At 48.1% G+C, this 18561-nt stretch overlaps 1 protein-coding gene across 1 annotated transcript in view; it reads right to left on the bottom strand.

Moving 5' to 3' along the window:
- Nucleotides 1-12121, bottom strand: part of ESYT3 (extended synaptotagmin 3) — a 41752-nt gene extending 29631 nt beyond the window's left edge. Inside the window, exon 1 of the mRNA XM_049775246.1 lies at nt 11786-12121. Within this exon, the coding sequence (XP_049631203.1) occupies nt 11786-12121 (336 nt within the window). The remainder of the gene's footprint in view (nt 1-11785) is intronic.
- Between the last annotated feature and the right edge of the window lie 6440 nt (nt 12122-18561).

An 18561-nucleotide genomic window follows, 5' to 3' on the forward strand; every position in this document is an offset into this window, starting at 1 on the left:
TCTCCAAGCCATAGGCCTTTTACTCCTTATCCATAAGCTTATTATTTCTTGCTCATTGGAATTCCCCGACTCAGGACCTTCACTCTACATAGGCCAGGCAGGGGACTCAGCATTTACCCTGATCCTGAGTGCAATGAAAAATATTTACTGGGCCTGGAAAGATAGCACAGCGGCATTTGCCTTGCAAGCAGCCAATCCAGGACCAAAGGTGGTTGGTTTGAATCCTGGTGTCCCATATGGTCCCCCGTGCCTGCCAGGAGCTATTTCTGAGCAGACAGCCAGGAATAACCACTGAGCACCACCGGGTGTGGCCCAAAAACCAAAAAAAAAAAAAAAAAAAAAAAAGAAAAAAGAAAAATATTTACTAAGCATGCTTTTGCCACTGATTCCTGGAGGATGATCTCTATCATGCCAAAGCTCTTCTCAGTTCCTAAGTTTCCAACCATTTTCATTATCAGTGGGTATTGTACTATATTCAATACTTGCACAAGTATATGGAAACATTCTTTTTATCCCCCTTTGTTCAGTTAAACTGAAGATTTGTTTATATTTGTTTGTTTAATAGCAGAGGTGATTAAACCCAGGAACTCTCGTAAGCAGGCATGTTAGCCTCATATTTCCTTGAGTTTTCATAATCACAGTTCAAAGTGAGACCAACAATTTTGTTCTCATACAATTCATATTTGGTTTGGTGAAAGGATTTTATTAAGTTGTAAAACAAGAATGAATGAGTGGGGCAGGCTTCCTTATGTTATTTTCTGGAACAACTTCTAAATATTGGAATTATCTGATCCACCACAAAAACAAATAAATGCCATCTTATTCTGAGGCTTTAAAGGATGAATTATCCTTTCTGTTTTCAATGGCATATCACTAACATCCAGTTTTAGCAACACATCAATGTAATTTAGTCATCAAATACATTTACATATAGTTATTTATAATATTTCAGTCTATTACATCTACAGTTATTTGCTCCTTTTTCATTCCATGTTTTTCTCATCTCTACTTCTTTTCATGACCAAGCTTGACAATGAGTTAGTCTATTTCATTAATTTTTTCAGAGCACTTCCTTTTGTTGTTAATAATTTTCATTCTCCCTTTAAGATTCCCATTCATCTTATCCCTATATTTATTACTTCCTGGCTTATTTCTTTGATCTAAATCTGTTACTCTTTTATGTTCTTAAAGTTCTTAACTCTGAGACTGAGTTGAATTATCAAATTTTGTTTTATGGAAAATTCAAAGTCATAAATCCCCCTACAATTTTTGGCTGTGTTTTTATAGTTATTCACTGTTTTTAAAATAATTTCCAGTATGACTTCCTGGAAATACTTCATGAATAGTATTCTAAATATACTTAAAAAAAAAACCTTCACAAGCAAGATTTTATGGCCATCTATAATTATTTTCTAATTTATTTGTGATCTAACCATCTGTAGAATCACTATGCATTGGGCTATAATGATAAATCCTTTCTGGCTTGGTACATGATTCTTAAAACTTTCATGTATGATTAAGCTATTCATCATGTCCTGTATTCTTTATCCTTGTTTACTATTTGTCTACATGATTTGTCATTTTCAGAGAGGAATATATCAAAATTTCCAAGAGCAACTGATGATTAATATGCTTCTACATCAGCAATCATAAACAGCTTATATTTCAAGTTCATGCTATGTATTCTATGGATATCCATGATTAATAGATTCTATTCTTAACTTCTTTATGAATATACAACATCCTTCTTTGTCTTTATATTTGAGTTTTACTCTATTGTGTCTAATATAAAAATTGTAACTCTGACTTCTTTCAAAGTTGTTTGGTTGTATCCTTTTGACATCCTCGTTTCAATTTTTTGAGTTCATATTACCTCATGTCATTGAATGTTTACGTTAACCTTCATTTGCATCACTGTCCCCAAGAGGAAACTAAGATCTAGAGAAGTGACTTACAGTACCAGTTATAAGATGCTTGACCTGAAAATCATATCCAGGTCAGACTGACCACAAATTTGTGCTTTGTAATCCATACCGTTCACCCCTAATTTTTTGGGTAGGTGGGGACTGGGGCCATACCCAACCAGTGCTCAGGAGCTATTCCTAGTTCTGTGCTCAGGAGTGACCCTAGGAGTGTTTAGGAGACTTATGCAGTGCCAGCTATCTAACGAGGGTCAACTGCATGTGTGGCAAATGCCCTAATCCTTGTACTGCCTCCCCCAGATGCCCCACCCCCTTTTAAGAAAGCTTTCCTTGCCACTGTTTTCCTCTTTTACAGAAATCCAATTTCATGGAAGACTGCCCTCAGCAGACCATCTTTTTCAGGCTTCCTGGCTTACAGGACATTCCACAGACATCTTCATCTGATTCTAACACTCTGAGCTGGTGGATAGCAAGGTGTAATTACCTTTCTTTTTACAGATAAAAAGAAGCTCAGAGGCTAGTTGATACTTGCCAAGTTCACCCAGGGGACCGTATCTCAGATTTTCTCACCTGATCCCTTCAAACCTTCAGGTCTTTTTCTCATCCATCCTACCTACATCTACTCCATTCCAAGTGTCACCACTGGAAGAACATTTCTCTGTATTTTTCTACTGTGGTTCCTGTACATTTAAAGTTTTGTCAGCCTCAGGTTTTTTTTTATCTACAAGAATGGATACAATAACACCCCTTTCACAGAGTTCCTGAGAAAACTGAGATAATAGAAATGCCAGGTGCTCTGAAGTGGCCATAAAACCACTCATATTTTTGACCTCAGGTCTAGGCTAAGAACAAGGTCCCTTCACTTCTCGGTCCAATTCTGTCTGACCCAAAACCTGGTAGATTCTCTGGGTCTCTGAGCATAAGTGGCTCTGCACTTTGGGAACCCATGAGATGGGAGAATAGCAAAGGGGGGATAAGCCACCAAGAGATGAAGAGGAAAGATGGCTGCTGTCTGGCTGTTATTTCCTGGGCCTCTGCTGATTGGCTGAGAACACTCTTGACCGCTGATTGTCAGTCACAGATAGGCTGGGCCCAATACTTGGGAGCCCCAATACTTCTGTGAAACTGGCCAAAGGGGATGCCCATAAAGATGTAGCAAAAGGATCCACTCTGTGCTCTTGTCTCACATTTAACTCGTCAAGCAAATGAAGGAAGGTAGTACAGAAAAGTTGGTTGTAGCTCACCAACTATCCTCCAGGCCCCATAAGGGGGATTTTACAGGAGCTGTTCCTCAAAGAACCTGCAAAAGCCAAGGAATATGGAGAATAGAGCTATTAATTAATTGAGAATATAACCATTCAGACAATGGTTATCAAACTTCTCTGCAAAAAGTACCACGAAAGAAAAAACCGGTCAGGATGCTCAGGCCTGGGTTCAGAACAGAGCACACCTGGACACTTGCCTCCCTAACAGACTCTCAGGTGGTACTGATTGGGCTGGAGGGCCTGGGACAATCGGGCTCTTCTGCCCCCAATAGGGTTGGGGTTGGGGAGACTCTGCTAAGCATAAACAGGCTGTCTTTGGGGTCACAGGGAAGAAAGAGGAGGCAGGAACCATGCTGCCCTTACCTACAGGGGAGCCCTCTGCCTCACAACTGCCTCTGAGCCAAGAAACAGGATTAAAACCCTCTTCACATTCTATGGCTCCCCAGTAAGACCACACAGAATCTACTCTGAATAATGGACAAGAATCTGCCTCTCATGGGACCGGGCGGTGGCGCTAGAGGTAAGGTGCCTGCCTTGCCTGCACTAGCCTTGGATGGACTGCTGTTTGATCCCCCGGTGTCCCATATGGTTCCCCCTAGCCAGGAGTGACTTCTGAGTGCATAGCCAGGAGTAACCCCTGAGCGTCACCAGGTGTGGCTCAAAATAAATAAATAAATAAAAGAATCTGCCTCTTGATAAGAAATGCATCCCTGCAGAAGCAGCAGCTCACCAGACTGGTGCTTCCAAAAGCTGCCCTGACCAATGGCAAACTCACTGGTAAGCTTGCTACTTCCCAGAGCCTGGGAGGACTTTTAGCAGTGGGGCTCCACACCCAACCCTCATGCTTAGACCCCACTGTGACTAGAACCAAAGCCTACTGGGCAAGTGGGCTGGCATTTTATTTTTGGCTTTGGGGGCCTGAACACAGAAGTTCAGGTTCTGTGCTTCATGACTCTGTGCTCATGTTCAGTGCCCAGGATTGAACTGGGGTCAGCAGCTTGCCAGTCCAGTGCTTTACCCTTGTACATTCTTTGGTTGCTGTTTTGGGGCCACATCTGGAGATGCTCAAGGGTTACTCCTGGCTCTACATTCTAATTACTTATGGAGGTACTCTGAGGACCATATGGGGTGCCAGGAATTGAGTTTGGAACATTCACATGTGAGGCAAGCACCCTATCTGCCATATAATCATTCCAACCCCTAGGCTGACTCTTTAATGGCAGCGCTTCAGGAGATAATGACCAGAGAGACAGAACATAAACCTATGGCTGAGGGAGACTCCCAGAGAACACCACTGCTTTCTTTTCACCCACATTCTACTACTGGACTTGTCAGGACACCAATACCTGTTCCACAGCAGTGGGGAGACCAGACTACTGGCTATGCTCATGGGCCCTGTCCCCATTAGGAGGCAGGGATAGGGTTTGCAGGGCTTCACTTAAAGGGGGGTTATTCACTGTCCCCAGAAGGGATCTGGCTCACAGGGATATCCCTTCCCGAGAATCACACACAGAGCTTCAGGGATGAGGGACATGCAGAGATGCATGGACACACACACAGGCATAGGTGCATAGATGACCCTCCACAATGCAGAGGTCCTCAAACTATGGCCCGCAGGCCACATATTGTATTTGTATCTGTTTTGTTTCTTCATTGCAAAATAAGATATATGCAGTGTGCATAAGAATTCGTTCATAAGTTTTGTTTTTACTATAGTCAGACCCTCCAGTGGTCTGAGGGACAGTGAACTGGCCCCCTGTTTAAAAAGTTTGAGGACCCCTGCAGAGAGTCACGCCCACACACTCATCCTCTTTGTGGAAATAAAGCCTAAAGCATGCCTCTGTCTCTGTCACTGTCTTTCTCTCCTCTCTCTCTCTCTCTCTCTCTCTCTCTCTCTCACACACACACACACACACACACACACATACACACACACACATACACACACACACACAAACAAACACACGCACACACATACACATACCCCTGCTGATTTGGCCCACACGGTCAATTCAACCTTGAAAAGGGAGCAAGGCACATTCATTCCTGGTGTCCCATGCAGGGTGGCATGGTGACGGGGGTGCCCTCTGGCTTTGGGCTGCCTCTGGTTCCTGAGACTTACCTCACTGCTCTATGGGGGCCTCAACAGGCCCCCCCCCTTTTATCCACTTTCCTCCTTAGAAAGCTCAATCTTCTGACTCTTCCCACTCCTGTGAGGTTCATGTTCCACCATGAAAGCTGTTTTCAACCTGCCTCCTCATCAGCTTCACATGCCCTGTTCTATGCCTTACCAGTGGTACATGTCATCTACAACTGTTATAGAATCCTCAGCATCCCTTAGTTGGCCTGCAAACTAAATCAATGGGATTCCTCAGCGGGACAGGGGAACAAATAAGACCCCCAAAGGCAGTCTCCGTTGTTGCCAGAATGTGGGGGGTGTCAGGGACCTCTGTGGAGTGTAAGGGGTACACATAGTCTTCCAGTAGCCCTGAATAAAGAAAAATTTGGTTCTGCAACACTAAGATCTTAAAAATAAACTTCTCTTCTTGCCTCTCAGATGAGGGAGAGGCCAAACAAGACACAAATCTAGCTAGATCCTATGGAGTGAGGTGGGAACTAGAGTCTTCTGAGTGTTACAACCTCTGACTACCCAGTGGACCCCGTGGAATATTCACAGGAGAGGAGCTGGTGAAGATGGATCAAACATACCAACCTGGCCCTTTTGCCTAGAGCCAAGATTGAGAGCACAGAGAGAGCCAGGGATCACACATGTCCATGCATCCAGGAAGCAAGTTAGCCAGTTGGAATTGGAAGCAGAGAGGCAGGGGTACTGGTGAACCAGAGAAGAGATTTGTGAGGTGCCTGAGGGAGAGATGGAAGGATGGAGCAAAGTAGGTAGACTGACAGAACAGGGGAGAAATCCCAAGTACCGGAAATATATCAGCTAGCCCCACACAGAGGACAAGCTTGGAAACATCTAGAATAATTTTGTTCTGAAGATGAGAAAATAGCCTCAGACATGTTCATTAAAAATCGTAATGATGGGCCCGGAGAGATAGCACAGCGGTGTTTGCCTTGCAAGCAGCCGATCCAGGACCAAAGGTGGTTGGTTCGAATCCCAGTGTCCGATATGGTCCCCCGTGCCTGCCAGGAGCTTATTTCTGAGCAGACAGCCAGGAGTAACCCCTGAGCATCGCTGGGTGTGGTCCAAAACCAAAAAAAAAAAAAAATCTGTAATGATGTCCAAACCCAAGTTTGGAAGATGCTAGCAAGATAACGTTAAGAAGATAAAACATAAGTAGAAAAGGGTACATGTTATTTAAAATTCATTTCATTTACTAGCGTAAGGGGTGCCCCCCATGAGCCCTCTCCCTGAGTGGAGGAATTGGAAAGGCTCAATTTGATTTTGACTTTGAGGCCATTAAATAGTGTATGGTGGGATTATCTTAGAATCAGAGAAACAGCATTTTACCCAACGTGGAATAAATGAAGGTGAGAGCAGGTGACTCTGGGCTCTGGAAACAGTCTGGGTCCCAGGGCAGTTCCTAGGTTTTTTGTGCCAAGTGTTATTGTTGGCCACTGGAATGGGGTTGTTGGGGCAGGGAATGGACACCCCTATTGAGGAGAGCCTGCAAGGAGAGGGGAAGTCGCTAGCTAGTCCTTCACTGTGGCACACAAAGGGAAAGAGGGCCCTTTCCATGAGTACATGTGAATTCTTCAGGGTGAAAAGTACTAAGTTTCAGACAAAAACTCACAGTGTTTTGCGCAGCATGATACTTTCCATATCTGAAAGTAAGTAAAGTGATGTATGATACCCCTTCAGTAGTAATATTGCAAACAATGGTGCCTAGAAGGAAGGAAGGAACAAAGAAGGAACGAAGGAAGAAAGACATGTCTGCTAGAGGGGATGGGGAGAATGGGAGAGAAACTGGGGATACTGGTGGCAGGAAATGCGCAATGGTGAAGGGATGGGTATTGGACACTATATGACTAAAAACCATGAATTGAAAATCATGAATCAATCATGAACAAATTTGTAAATGTATCTCATGGCAATTCAATTAAAATGTATTAGTTAAAAGAAAAAAAGAAAAAACTCACAGTGACTTTGCCTGAAGACACTGCTGTGGAGGCAGAGGAAGACAAGGGCTCTCTGCTTGCTCCTTCTTGGGCTGTAGAGTTTAGGAACTGGCTGCTTACACTCTCAGAAACCCCTTCCCCAAAGCATTAACACTGCCAGGAGGTCACAAGAAGTGAGGGACACAACCTTCTTCTGCCTAGGAGACCACAGTCTCCAACAATCTGCTCAATTCAGGAAGGTGAGCTTTGGATGACTAAACCTTTTTAGTTAAAGTTGAAAACTCTAAACCTGGTGTCTCCCATCCACTTCTGCAGCCACCATTACCACATAGTGCCATCTTGTCCAAGAAGACTTCCTGGGTCACTTCCTTCCTGCCCCTGCATTGCCATCTTGCTGGATCAGAAAAGGTTATTTCCAAGGGTCTGAATTTCCAGCTAGTCTGTGGGATCCTAGAATGCTGTGTCACTCACAATGGGGCTCGGTCTTAAGTGCCAGGCTTGGCCTGTTGCAAGCCTGCAATAGATGTTTGCTGACTGAGTAAACTGACATAAACACAAGGATGCTTGAGATCCCTATGCTGGACTTGCAGGGAAGGAGGCCCTGCATTCTGAGCCTCTTATTGCCCAATCTTGACCCAGGACCTGACGAGTCCATGAGGCATCACAACGATGCAGACTGAAGCCCATGGGTATGACTATGTTCTTCCTTTCCAGGGCCATGTCACAGGTATAGTTGCAGGGGACTCATAGGGAGGAAGTTCCCAACTTCCTCTTGCCCTCCATTAGTCCTGGTTCCACTGTCCTAGTTTCAACTTATATAAAGCTTTGTTATGACCCCAAGTGTTCAGCCTCAGTCTGAGCTTTCATTGCACTTGCCTCCCTCTGTGCACACAGCTATCAGGCCAGGCCTCCAAGGCACTGCTTCCCACAGAGGCATGAACCACTCTTGGTCAGTCCTGGTGCTGGCCAGATGGCTGGTGGGGAGGCCCAGGGGAACAGCACCCAGAGTGCAGGTATAAGGCCTGGCATGCTTTGCTTCAGTGAAGTTCATGGTGCCCTGCAGCACCCAGTTAGGTGGTGGGTTGGCATGGAAAGTGGAGAATGAGGATCTGTGGGTGTGTGGCACTAGAAAACAGCCAGGTTGGAATCAGCTAAACGAACTTTAGAGGGACCTTAGCTCTGTCATTCTCAGGGGGCATCAGGGATCTTGAGAAAACACTGGGGTCTCCCAGTAAATGAATCAGCCCCAGCCCCAGGTCCATACCTGCCAGTCAATGACATCAGCCCCCTATAGCCCCCAGCACACACAGGGCTAATTGCTCCCCTCAGCTACCAACTGATCACTATCGGCTGCCAGCAGACTGAGCCCCACAAACAGACAAATGGCCCGCTTCTTGCCTCTCCTGGCCCTCATCCCCCCAGTCAGAGGAACCCCTCCTTGCTTCTCTCCTCATAGGGCATACGAAAGTTTCAGCATGCTAGCCCTCCTGTGAGCTCTGGTCAAAGCAGAGTGGGTGACACCTGGAGTCCCAAGCCAGACCAGGGCAGAGAGGCGGGGTGCGCAGGCAGTTTGGAGGGGATCCATACAGGAAAGGCAATTTTGTTTCCTCCTCAGTGGGGCCCTGCATCAGGAAGTCTCAGAGAGGGCGGGATAAAGGGCAGGGGCCTTGTATCCCTCTCCGCTGTCCCTTTACAATGATTCATCTAAAGAATGATGGCACTGTCCACTCTCCACCCAGTTCTGCAGATCCTCAGGAGGCCTGGGGTTTACCCATGCTGTTATAGGAGCCTGGGTGTAGCCTTTGGTCACTGTACTGTCCACTGTTCCCATTCTTTCTGAGGGGTCTTAGCTCCTTTAAAAAAAATCTCTCTGAGGATGGACATAGGACATATCATTTGTGGAATATAAAAAAGATAATATGGCAATAATACCCAACTATAATAGAGATGAGCACCAGGACTGTTCCATGATAGGAAGCTTTTCACAAATAGTGGGGGAGTGCAGTTAGGACAGAGAAGGGACCACTATGAATGATAGTTGGAATGATCACTGTGGAGAAGAATTGGGTGCTGAAAGGAGGTTATGTGATTTGCATCATACATCTTTAGTAACAATGCTGCAAACCACAGTGTCTAAAAGAATGGGGGATGGGGAGAGAAGGAAAGAAGAAAGAAAGGAAGGAAGGAAGGAAGGAAGGAAAGAAAGAAAGAAAGAAAGAAAGAAAGAAAGAAAGAAAGAAAGAAAGAAAGAAAGAAAGAAAGAAAGAAAGAAAGAAAGAAAGAAAGAAAGAAAGAAAGAAAGAAAGAAAGAAAGAAAGAAAGAAAGAAAGAAAGTATCTGCCATAGAAGCAAGTTTAGGGGTGTTAGGAAGTATATATTGACGAAGGGATGGGTGGTGGAACAGTATATAACTAAATCAACTATAAACAACTTTAACTCTATGTTACAGTGATTCAATTAAAAAAAAAAACCAGAGGGGGCCGGAGAGATAGCATGGAGGTAAAGCGTTTGCCTTTCATGCAGGAGGTCATCGGTTCGAATCCCGGCGTCCCATATGGTCCCCTGTGCCTGCCAGGAGCAATTTCTGAGCCTGGAGCCAGGAATAACCCCTGAGCACTGCCGGGTGCGACCCAAAAACCAAAAAAAAAAAAAAAAAAAAAAAAAAAAAACCAGAATAACTTTCTGAAAACTGTTCTAGAACATTCCCCTAAGAGTTGTTCCCCTGTGAGGTGGCCTCTCTGTCTTCTTTCTCCCTGTGGCTGGGCCTTAGTCACCAGACAAGTGGGGGGTACAAGGCCACCCCCTGACCTCTTTAGGAGGCTAGAGGATCCTTTTGTGGAGAAGCAACCTATTTATTTATGGGCACAAAGCCCCTGCCAGGGGCAGTGGAGTCCATGCTGCTGTTTGGAGCCAGGCCAGGCCAGGCCAGCGACCTAACAAGGCTGCCCTGCTGCTTGGTAGGAAAATGATGGGACATTGAGGCTCGCACCCTGCTGGACCTGGTCAATAGAACCCGGGCAGCACAGATTCCCAGGACATTTTCCATCAGTCCCAAAACTAGAAACATACTGCTCTCAATTCGTAAAGTATTTGATCCCAAAGGAGGAGGTGAAGCCATCAGTCCCCTTCCAGGTAGCTCTCATCACAGGCACCTTTGTCGGGAAATGATCAGGCATGCATGGTCTATCAAGGGGCTCATTGCCCAGTGTGCCTATCCAGAGCCGAGTAGTCTCACCTGCAGAAACGGGGGGATGGGGGGAGACCAGGTTTTCTGGAGCCCAGTGGCCTTCATCTGGTGGAAGAGCCTTGTTCACAGGCTCACCAGAAGCCATACATCCTCCCGAGGCTTACTTCTCATTCTGGGTAGTTTTGTTTTGTTTTGTTTTGTTTTGTTTTGTTTTGTTCCATACCCAGCAGTGCTCAGGGGTTACTACTGGCTCTGCACTCTCAAACCCATGTCAGCCACTTGCAAGGCAAACACCCACTCTATGTAGTATCGCCCCGACCTCGGCTTTGTTTCGCATTCTTGACCCCAGTCCCAACGATGGGTGCCCGGCTCTCCAAAGGAGAAGATGTTCCAGAAGACCCTGAGCTCTCTTAATGCATGCACCTCTAGCAGCTTGGAGTCACTCTGCATAGCTGTCTATCCCTTTCTCTTGGTCTGGGGGCCACCCAGCCTCTCCCATCTCTCTTCCAGTTTCAGTCTTCCCTCCACATTGCTTTCCCCAGGGATGGCCCAGACCTTCCACGGGCTCCTCGAAATCTAGGGAACGTGCCTAGAAAGTGCGCTCAGGCTACAAAACACCCTCAAGTCCAAACAGCCGCAGTTCACTCTTTCCCTGGCCCCATCTCACTTGAAAAGATTGTGGGAGCATTACACCTTCCTCCAAAAGGTGACCGACCTGTGAAGAAGGCCTGGCAGGGTGACAGTAGTTTGAGTCCAGCACCCAAGAGGGCCAGGCTTGAGGTCAAACTGCACTCCAAAGGCCCCCTGGCCTGCTGGAGGCTTCCAGGCTCACCTAAGAACCACTCAAGGGTCTCTCATACCTGCGAGTTGCGGGGTGCGCTGGGGCCCAGAACTGTGCGGGAGGGGCTGGCCAGGTGCTTCTCAGGGCCAGCATTTCCCCTGACCCACCCAAGTGCTGGTTTGCTGCCTCTGCGCTGGAGCCTCAGGTGGGTATCGGGCCACCCCAGAGGCGGGTCTGGGAGCCTGTGAAGCTCCCCTGCGCCCCCCAAATTGCCTCCCCTCACGCTCCTCTGTCCCCGGCGCCCCTCGGCGGCCCTGACCTCTGCAGAGCCCAGTTGGGCCCGTCGCCCACCGGCTCTCCTTGAACCTACGGGTGGTGGCTGGGGTGACTGCAAACCTCCCGACGGGCACCCCGGTTTTGCTCCCGGGTGTGGCCCGCCCGTGACTTCGCCGCCAGTGCTCGGCCCGTGGGCGAAACCCGGGTGGGCGGGTCGCGTGTTCCATCGACCCTCCCGGCCCTCCCGCCCCCCGCCGAGCCGACCGTCGCTCACCCAGGCCGGCAGGTGCTGGCCCCGCAGCTCGTGGCTGATGAACTGGCGCTCGTGGTCGAGGAAGGCGAAGGCGGCCGCCAGGCGCCCCAGCTTCCCGCGGCGGTTGCTCCGCCACCACGCCCACAGCCCGGCACCCAGCAGCAGCCAGAGCGTGCTGAGCCCCAGGTAGCCGGCCAGGTAGACGGGCGCTACGCAGAAGAGCAGGCGCGCCAAGAAGGCCGAGAGCTCGGGCAGCAGCCGGCGGCGCAGGCGAGGCTGCGGGGCGCGCGCGCGCGGGACGTCCGGGGGCTCCGGGGGCTCCGGGGCGCCGGGAGCGCGGGGCTCTTCCCTGAACATCCCGCCGAGGCCGTCTCGGACGCGCCCTCCGATTCTTCGCGGGCCGCTCGGGTTCCGACGCCACGACCCCAAGTCCGCACAGCGCCCGATCCCGGCCTGATCGCGCCGGGCCCGCCGGGTCTGTACTGAGTGTCCGGCGCCCCGGAACGCCGCGCTGCTTGCTCCCCGCTCCGAGGAGGCTCCGGATGACTCCGCGCGGGGGCGTGGCCTGAACACCGCCCCCTGCTACACCGGTGACTCCGCCCGGGGCGTGGCTTGGATGGCACTCTTCTACCCGATGACTCCTCCCGGGGGCGTGGCCTGGACACCGCCCCCTGCCACACAGGTGAATCCGCCCGGGGGCGTGGCTTGGACGGCACTGTGCTGCCCATGACTCCGCCCAGGGGCGTGGCCCTGTCACTGCCCCCTGCTACCCGATGACTCCGCCCGGGGGCGTAGCTTGGACACCGCCCCTGCTACCCTGACGATTCCGCCGGGGGCGTGGCCTGGACACCGCCCTACCTCGATGGGACGTCCGCCCAGCTGCATGGCTTGGACACCGCCCCTGCTACTCCAATGACTCCGCCCAGGGGCGTGGCCTGAACAACGTTCCTGCTACCGATGACTCGTGGCTTGTACGGGCCCTGCTATCCGATGACTCCGCCCAGGGGCTTGGTTTGGACGTCTCCCCGCTAACCAATGACTCCGCACAGGGCGGTGCCTGGACACCGCCCCTGCTACCTCGAAGACTCCGCCCAGGGGCGTGGCTTGGACGTCGCCCCTGCTACTGACTTGGACACCGCCCTGCTACTCAATGACTCCGCCCCTACTACCCAGTGGCTCCGCCCAGGGGCGTGGCTTGGACGCCGTCCTCGGCTACTCCGATGACTCCACCCGGGGGCGTGGCTTAGACACCGCCCCTGCTACCCAATGACTCCACTCAGGGCACGTGGTCTGGACACCATCCCCTGCTACCCCGATGACTCCGCCCAGGGGCGTGGCTTTGAGGCGGGACCTTTAGGCAGGGCCGCGTGGGCGTGGTCTTTAGGGACCTTGGGGGCGGGCCAGGTGTGACTGGCCAATAACTGGCGGCCCTGGGCTCCAGGCAGCGGGACGTTCCGCGAAGACGCCAGCAGAGGTCGCTGTTACAACACGCCGGTAGAAACCCGGGCGTGACTGCTGCGGGCTCTGGAAGGCTTATTCCTGACTCTGGAAGGCATGGATGTGCTCTAGAGGCTTGTCATGAATAAAAACTATTTCCCGTACCCAGTCTAGAGTAGACTTCTAGCATGACATCGGACCTGGGTCTTTGCCCTCCAGCTGATCTCTTGAGCCTTGGCATGGCCGTCCCCACCTCTGGCGTCTGCAAAGCTTAGAACCAGCCTCCAGTTCCCCTGCAAAAGTTCAGGGACCCTATCCACTCATGCTCTTACCGACCCCAACTAAGAAAGCGCCTTGGGGCCCGGAGAGATAGCTCAGCGGCGTTTGCCTTGCAAGCAGCCAATCCAGGACCAAAGGTGGTTGGTTCGAATCCCGGTGTCCCATATGGTCCCCCGTGCCTGCCAGGAGCTATTTCTGAGCAGACAGCCAGGAGTAACCCCTGAGCACCGCCGGGTGTGGCCCAAAAACCAAAAAAAAAAAAAAAAAGAAAGCGCCTTCTTTTTTCTGTGGTACCTTTTCCATGGAGGCAACTTGGCGTTCACCGTCACGGGGTGGTTGGGAGGATGAAGACAAGGTGTGCTGGGGTTGGGGAAGACAGCTCAGGGGTTGAGCAAGACTTGCTTTGCATACAAAAGACTGGTTATAAGCCGGCACCCCATGAGACTGAGCAGGAAGTAGCATCCGAGTTCCTCCTGGTGTGGCCTCAAAACAAATCCAAAAAGGGCCCGAGAAATAGGAGGTCAGGAACTTGCCTTGCAGGCAGCGAACCTGGCTTGGCCTGGCCCACATCTTGGGTCCTCGCGCCAGAGCTCTGAGCCAGCTGGGGATTCTGTCACGTCTGAGCAGTCACGCGGAGTGGGAAGGCCAGTGGCGAAGGGCAGGGACCCAGGGAGAAGCGAGGGTGCCCAGGCTGGCCTAGAGCCATGCAGTCTGGCTGCCCCCTGCTCAAGGCACACACCTTTGGGGCCCGCAGAGAGACTCACTTCACAGCCATGGGAATGGCTGGATCTCTAGTACCAGGAATCAATTGTGTTTGGGTGTGTGAGTGAGGATGTGGAGATAAATTCCAATGCACTATTAGTGGCATGTAAATTGGTGTGGTGTCTTAAAGATCGCATAGAAATTTCTTTTCAAAAGTTTAATGGGGAGGGGGCAGAGCAACAGTACAGCAGGTAAGTAAGGCATTTGCCTTGTACAAGATTGACCTGGGTTTGATCCCCAGCATCCCATTGGTCCCAGAGCACTGTCAGGAGTGACTTCTGAGTGCAGAGTCAAGTGTAACCCTGAGCATCACCGGGTGTGGCCAAAAACAAAAAAACAAAATAAAACAAAACAATTTTTGTTAGTTTTTTACTTTCGTTAAATGGGAGTAAAGAGCACAGTGGTTATGGTGTTTGCTGTGCACACAGCTGACCAGTGTTTGATCGCTGGCATTGCATGATCTCAGCACTGTTAGGAGTGATCCCTGAACACAGAGACAGGAATATATTATTGGATAGGGCTCCCAAACCAAAAATAAATGACTTGATGAATAAGAAAGATCAAGTCATTGCATAGGATCCAGCAATACCATTCCCAGACAATTCTCTGCAGACTATGGAAACACTAATTTGAAATAGTCTTTGCCCTGTGCTGGGCAATTTATGGTTGTGACTCCTAATGAGCATGGGCAAATGAGCAAATAACGGAGCCATGGTACAAATGTTCAACGATGCTAATCTGCTATTCAAAAAGATGAAAGTGGGGGCCAGAGAGACAGCACAGGGGTTAAGGTACTTGCCTTACATTCAGCTGATCCGAATTAGATCAGCAGAACTACATCTAGTCTCCTGAATACAGAGCCTGGAGTGACCACTGAGCATTGTAGACCCCAAACAAACAAAAAGATAAAGTTGTGCCTTTTAGGACAAAATGAATAAAAGTTGAGGTGATTATGCTGGGTAAAATATGTGAGGGCATAAAAGGTGATTCCTGGGAGATTTCACTCATCCGTGGAACACAGCAAACAAACAACAAAACTGATGCTCACTCCTGGCCATGGGGAAAACTTTTGAGGCTCTTATGAGAAGAGGGGGTCAGAGGAGAAATGAGCAGGCAGGTCACTTCGGGTGGGCAGAGTGGATCCTGATCCTGATGACACATATGGAGATATCATGCTTTCCCCCTGAATTCTATCTTATAAACTGCTAAATTAACAAAAGGGAAAACACAAAAATAATTAATATTTTAAACTTTTTTTTTTTTTTTTTTTTTTTGGTTTTTGGGCCACTCCCGGCAATGCTCAGGGGTTACTCCTGGCTGTCTGCTCAGAAATAGCTCCTGGCAGGCACGGGGGACCATATGGGACACCGGGATTCGAACCAACCACCTTTGGTCCTGGATCGGCTGTTTGCAAGGCAAACGCCGCTCTGCTATCTCTCCGGGCCCATTTTAAACTTTCTTAATCATTCTTTTATTTTTCTCCTTTTTGAGCTAAACCTAGTGATTCCTGGCTGTGATCAGATGAAATGCCAGGGACTGAGCCCAGCCTGGCTGTGTACAAGCTACCTGCTATACTTAATATTGCTGCTTTCTTGCTCTTGTTGTTCTTGTTCTTTTTGTTATTCTTGTTGTTTTCTTCTTGTTCTCATCCTTCTTCTTTTTCTTCTACTCCTCTTTTGCTTCTTCCATACCACAGTCTCTTTCAGTATGAGTTATGGGGTAATTTCCAATGAAAATTTCTATTCAATGTAAATTTAACATGAATTGGCACAGAGGTATTCATAATAAAATAATTTCTTTTAATTATTATAGGTCTTTTGTGTTTTCTCTTTTTAAAAGTTTCCCCTCAGGGGGAGGGGAGAGAAAGGGGGGGAGGGAGAGAGAGAAACTGTCTGCTAATAGAAGTCAGCAGGATGGAAGGTGGGGAAGAATGGGAAGCAAACTGGGGACATTGGTGGCAAAATATGTGCATTGGTGAAGGGTGCTGAACATTGTGTGACTGAAACTTAATCATGAATAACTTTGTTACTGTATCTCCTGGTGATTCAATTAAATCTTTATTTAAAAAAAGTTCCCCCTCATTGCACCCTGAACATTGACATGATGACCTGGCACAGGCCTCAGAGGTTTGGGCATTTTCTAGTCGCCCCTGAACCAGGGAAGCCATCTATGAAACATCCAAAGTTGTCTATGACATCACCTGGGAGCAATCCTCTACCAGGGAAGACCCTACTGCTGCTCTGACATCGATTTACTCAAAAGAGTCTTCCCTTAACACTGAGAAGATTTAAACAACAACGACCTATGTACTGGACAGGGCTTTCTGCATTGCCCTTTAATTGTGAGTTGAAATTAGATGTCGCTCCACACCATCCGGACTTCAATGTAGGATATACAGATTCCAGGATCTTCAATACAGAAACATAATACCAACAACAGAGACTGTGAAAAATATAACTGTATGGGCACTACAGACAATGACCTGGATTGGACAAACTAGTTTGCCTGGAGCCTAGAAATGGTCTTATGTCAGGTAACTTCAGGGGTAGGGTCTCCTTGTACTTAGGCCATAGTTTTTCCTTTCCATGACCCCCATACTTTGGTAGGCCCATGCAAATGATAATTGCCACTCTAACCTTGTCTTTACAGTGCTCCTTTGACTCTAAACCTTTAAGAAACCACTAGTAAAAATATCTGGAACTGCAAAAAAAAAAAAAAAAGGTTTACATTAGTGTTCATATATGCTTTTAGTTATACTAGCATTCTGGGGGATAAAGGAGGGAGATAAGGGATATATGCTTTGAAACAGGGATGAAGGGAGGACAACACTGGTGGTGGAAAGGCCCTCATTTATTGTCACTGTGCACCTTAAATATCATTGTGTAAGATTTCTAATTCACTTTGGCCACAATAAAAATTTTTTAAAAAATCATAAAAAAATTTAAAAAATAGGGGTCGGGAAGGTGGCGCTAGAGGTAAGGTGTCTGCCTTGCAAGTGCTAGCTTAGGATGGACAGCGGTTCAATCCCCCGGCGTTCCATATGGTCCCCCCAAGCCAGGGGTGATTTCTGAGCACATAGCCAGGAGTAACCCCTGAGCGTCAAATGGGTGTAGCCCAAAAACCAAAAAAAAAAAAAAAATTAAAAAATAAAAAAAGTTCCCCCTCAATTTACTAAAAAAAAAAAATTTTTTTTTTTTTTTTTTTGGTTTTGGGGCTACACTCAGTGTCACTCGGAAGTTACTCCTGTTTCTGTGCTCAGAAATTGCTCCTGGCAGGCTCAAGGGACCATATAGAATGCCAGGGATTGAACTCGGGTTCATCCCAGATTGCTCCAGCCCAATCTTACTAATTTTTGTTTTCTTTTGTTTTTTGGGTCACACCCAGTGACGCTCAGGTGTTATTCCTGGCTATGTGCTCAGAAATCACTCCTGGCTTGGGGGACCATATGGGATGCCTGGGGATCGAACTGCAGTTCGTCCTAAGCTAGCTCTTGCAAGGCAGACACCTTACCGCTTGCGCCACTGCTCTGGCCCTGCTATCTTACTAAATTTTATTTCTCTTTCCAAATAACCAACTTTTTTGACTTTGATGATCTTATCTAATATATGACTACTTCTTTGTCCAATGGTTCTACCTCTGTCTTCTCCTTTCTTCTACTGTTGCAGGGGATAACTTTGCTGGATATTTTTAAGCTAGTATCTTGAGATAGAAAGTAAGATAATTTCAATTTCTCTTCTTCTAGCTTACATAGATTTAGCTCTAACTGACTTCCCACAGGATTCTTTGTAACACTCAGAGGTTACTCCTGGCTCTGGGCTCAGAAATCATTTCTGGCAGGCTTGGGGGACCATATGGGATGCTGTGGATCAAATCCAGGTTGGCTGCCTGCAAGGCAAATGCCTTACTGCTGTGCTATCACTTTGGCTCCTTCCACAAGATTTTAAGTGATAAATAGATAAATTTTCTTTTCTTTTCTTTTTTTTTTTTGGTTTTTGGGTCACACCCGGCAGTGCTCAGGGGTTACTCCTGGCTGTCTGCTCAGAAATAGCTCCTGGCAGGCACGGGGGACCATATGGGACACCGGGATTCGAACCAACCACCTTTGGTCCTGGATCGGCTGCTTGCAAGGCAAAGGCCGCTCTGCTATCTCTCAGGGCCCAATAGATAACTTTTCTTCAGATCATATTTCTGTACACTTTACATGCATTCTGTATTTTAGCAAGAATTATTTTTATAAAATAAAATACTAAAATCTGAAAGGTGTGGTTTGACAACTTTCCCCCAAGTATACATCATTGTGGTCACATCTTTCAGATAGA

Source organism: Suncus etruscus, chromosome 6, assembly GCF_024139225.1.
Source record: "Suncus etruscus isolate mSunEtr1 chromosome 6, mSunEtr1.pri.cur, whole genome shotgun sequence".
Classification (NCBI taxonomy): domain Eukaryota; kingdom Metazoa; phylum Chordata; class Mammalia; order Eulipotyphla; family Soricidae; genus Suncus; species Suncus etruscus.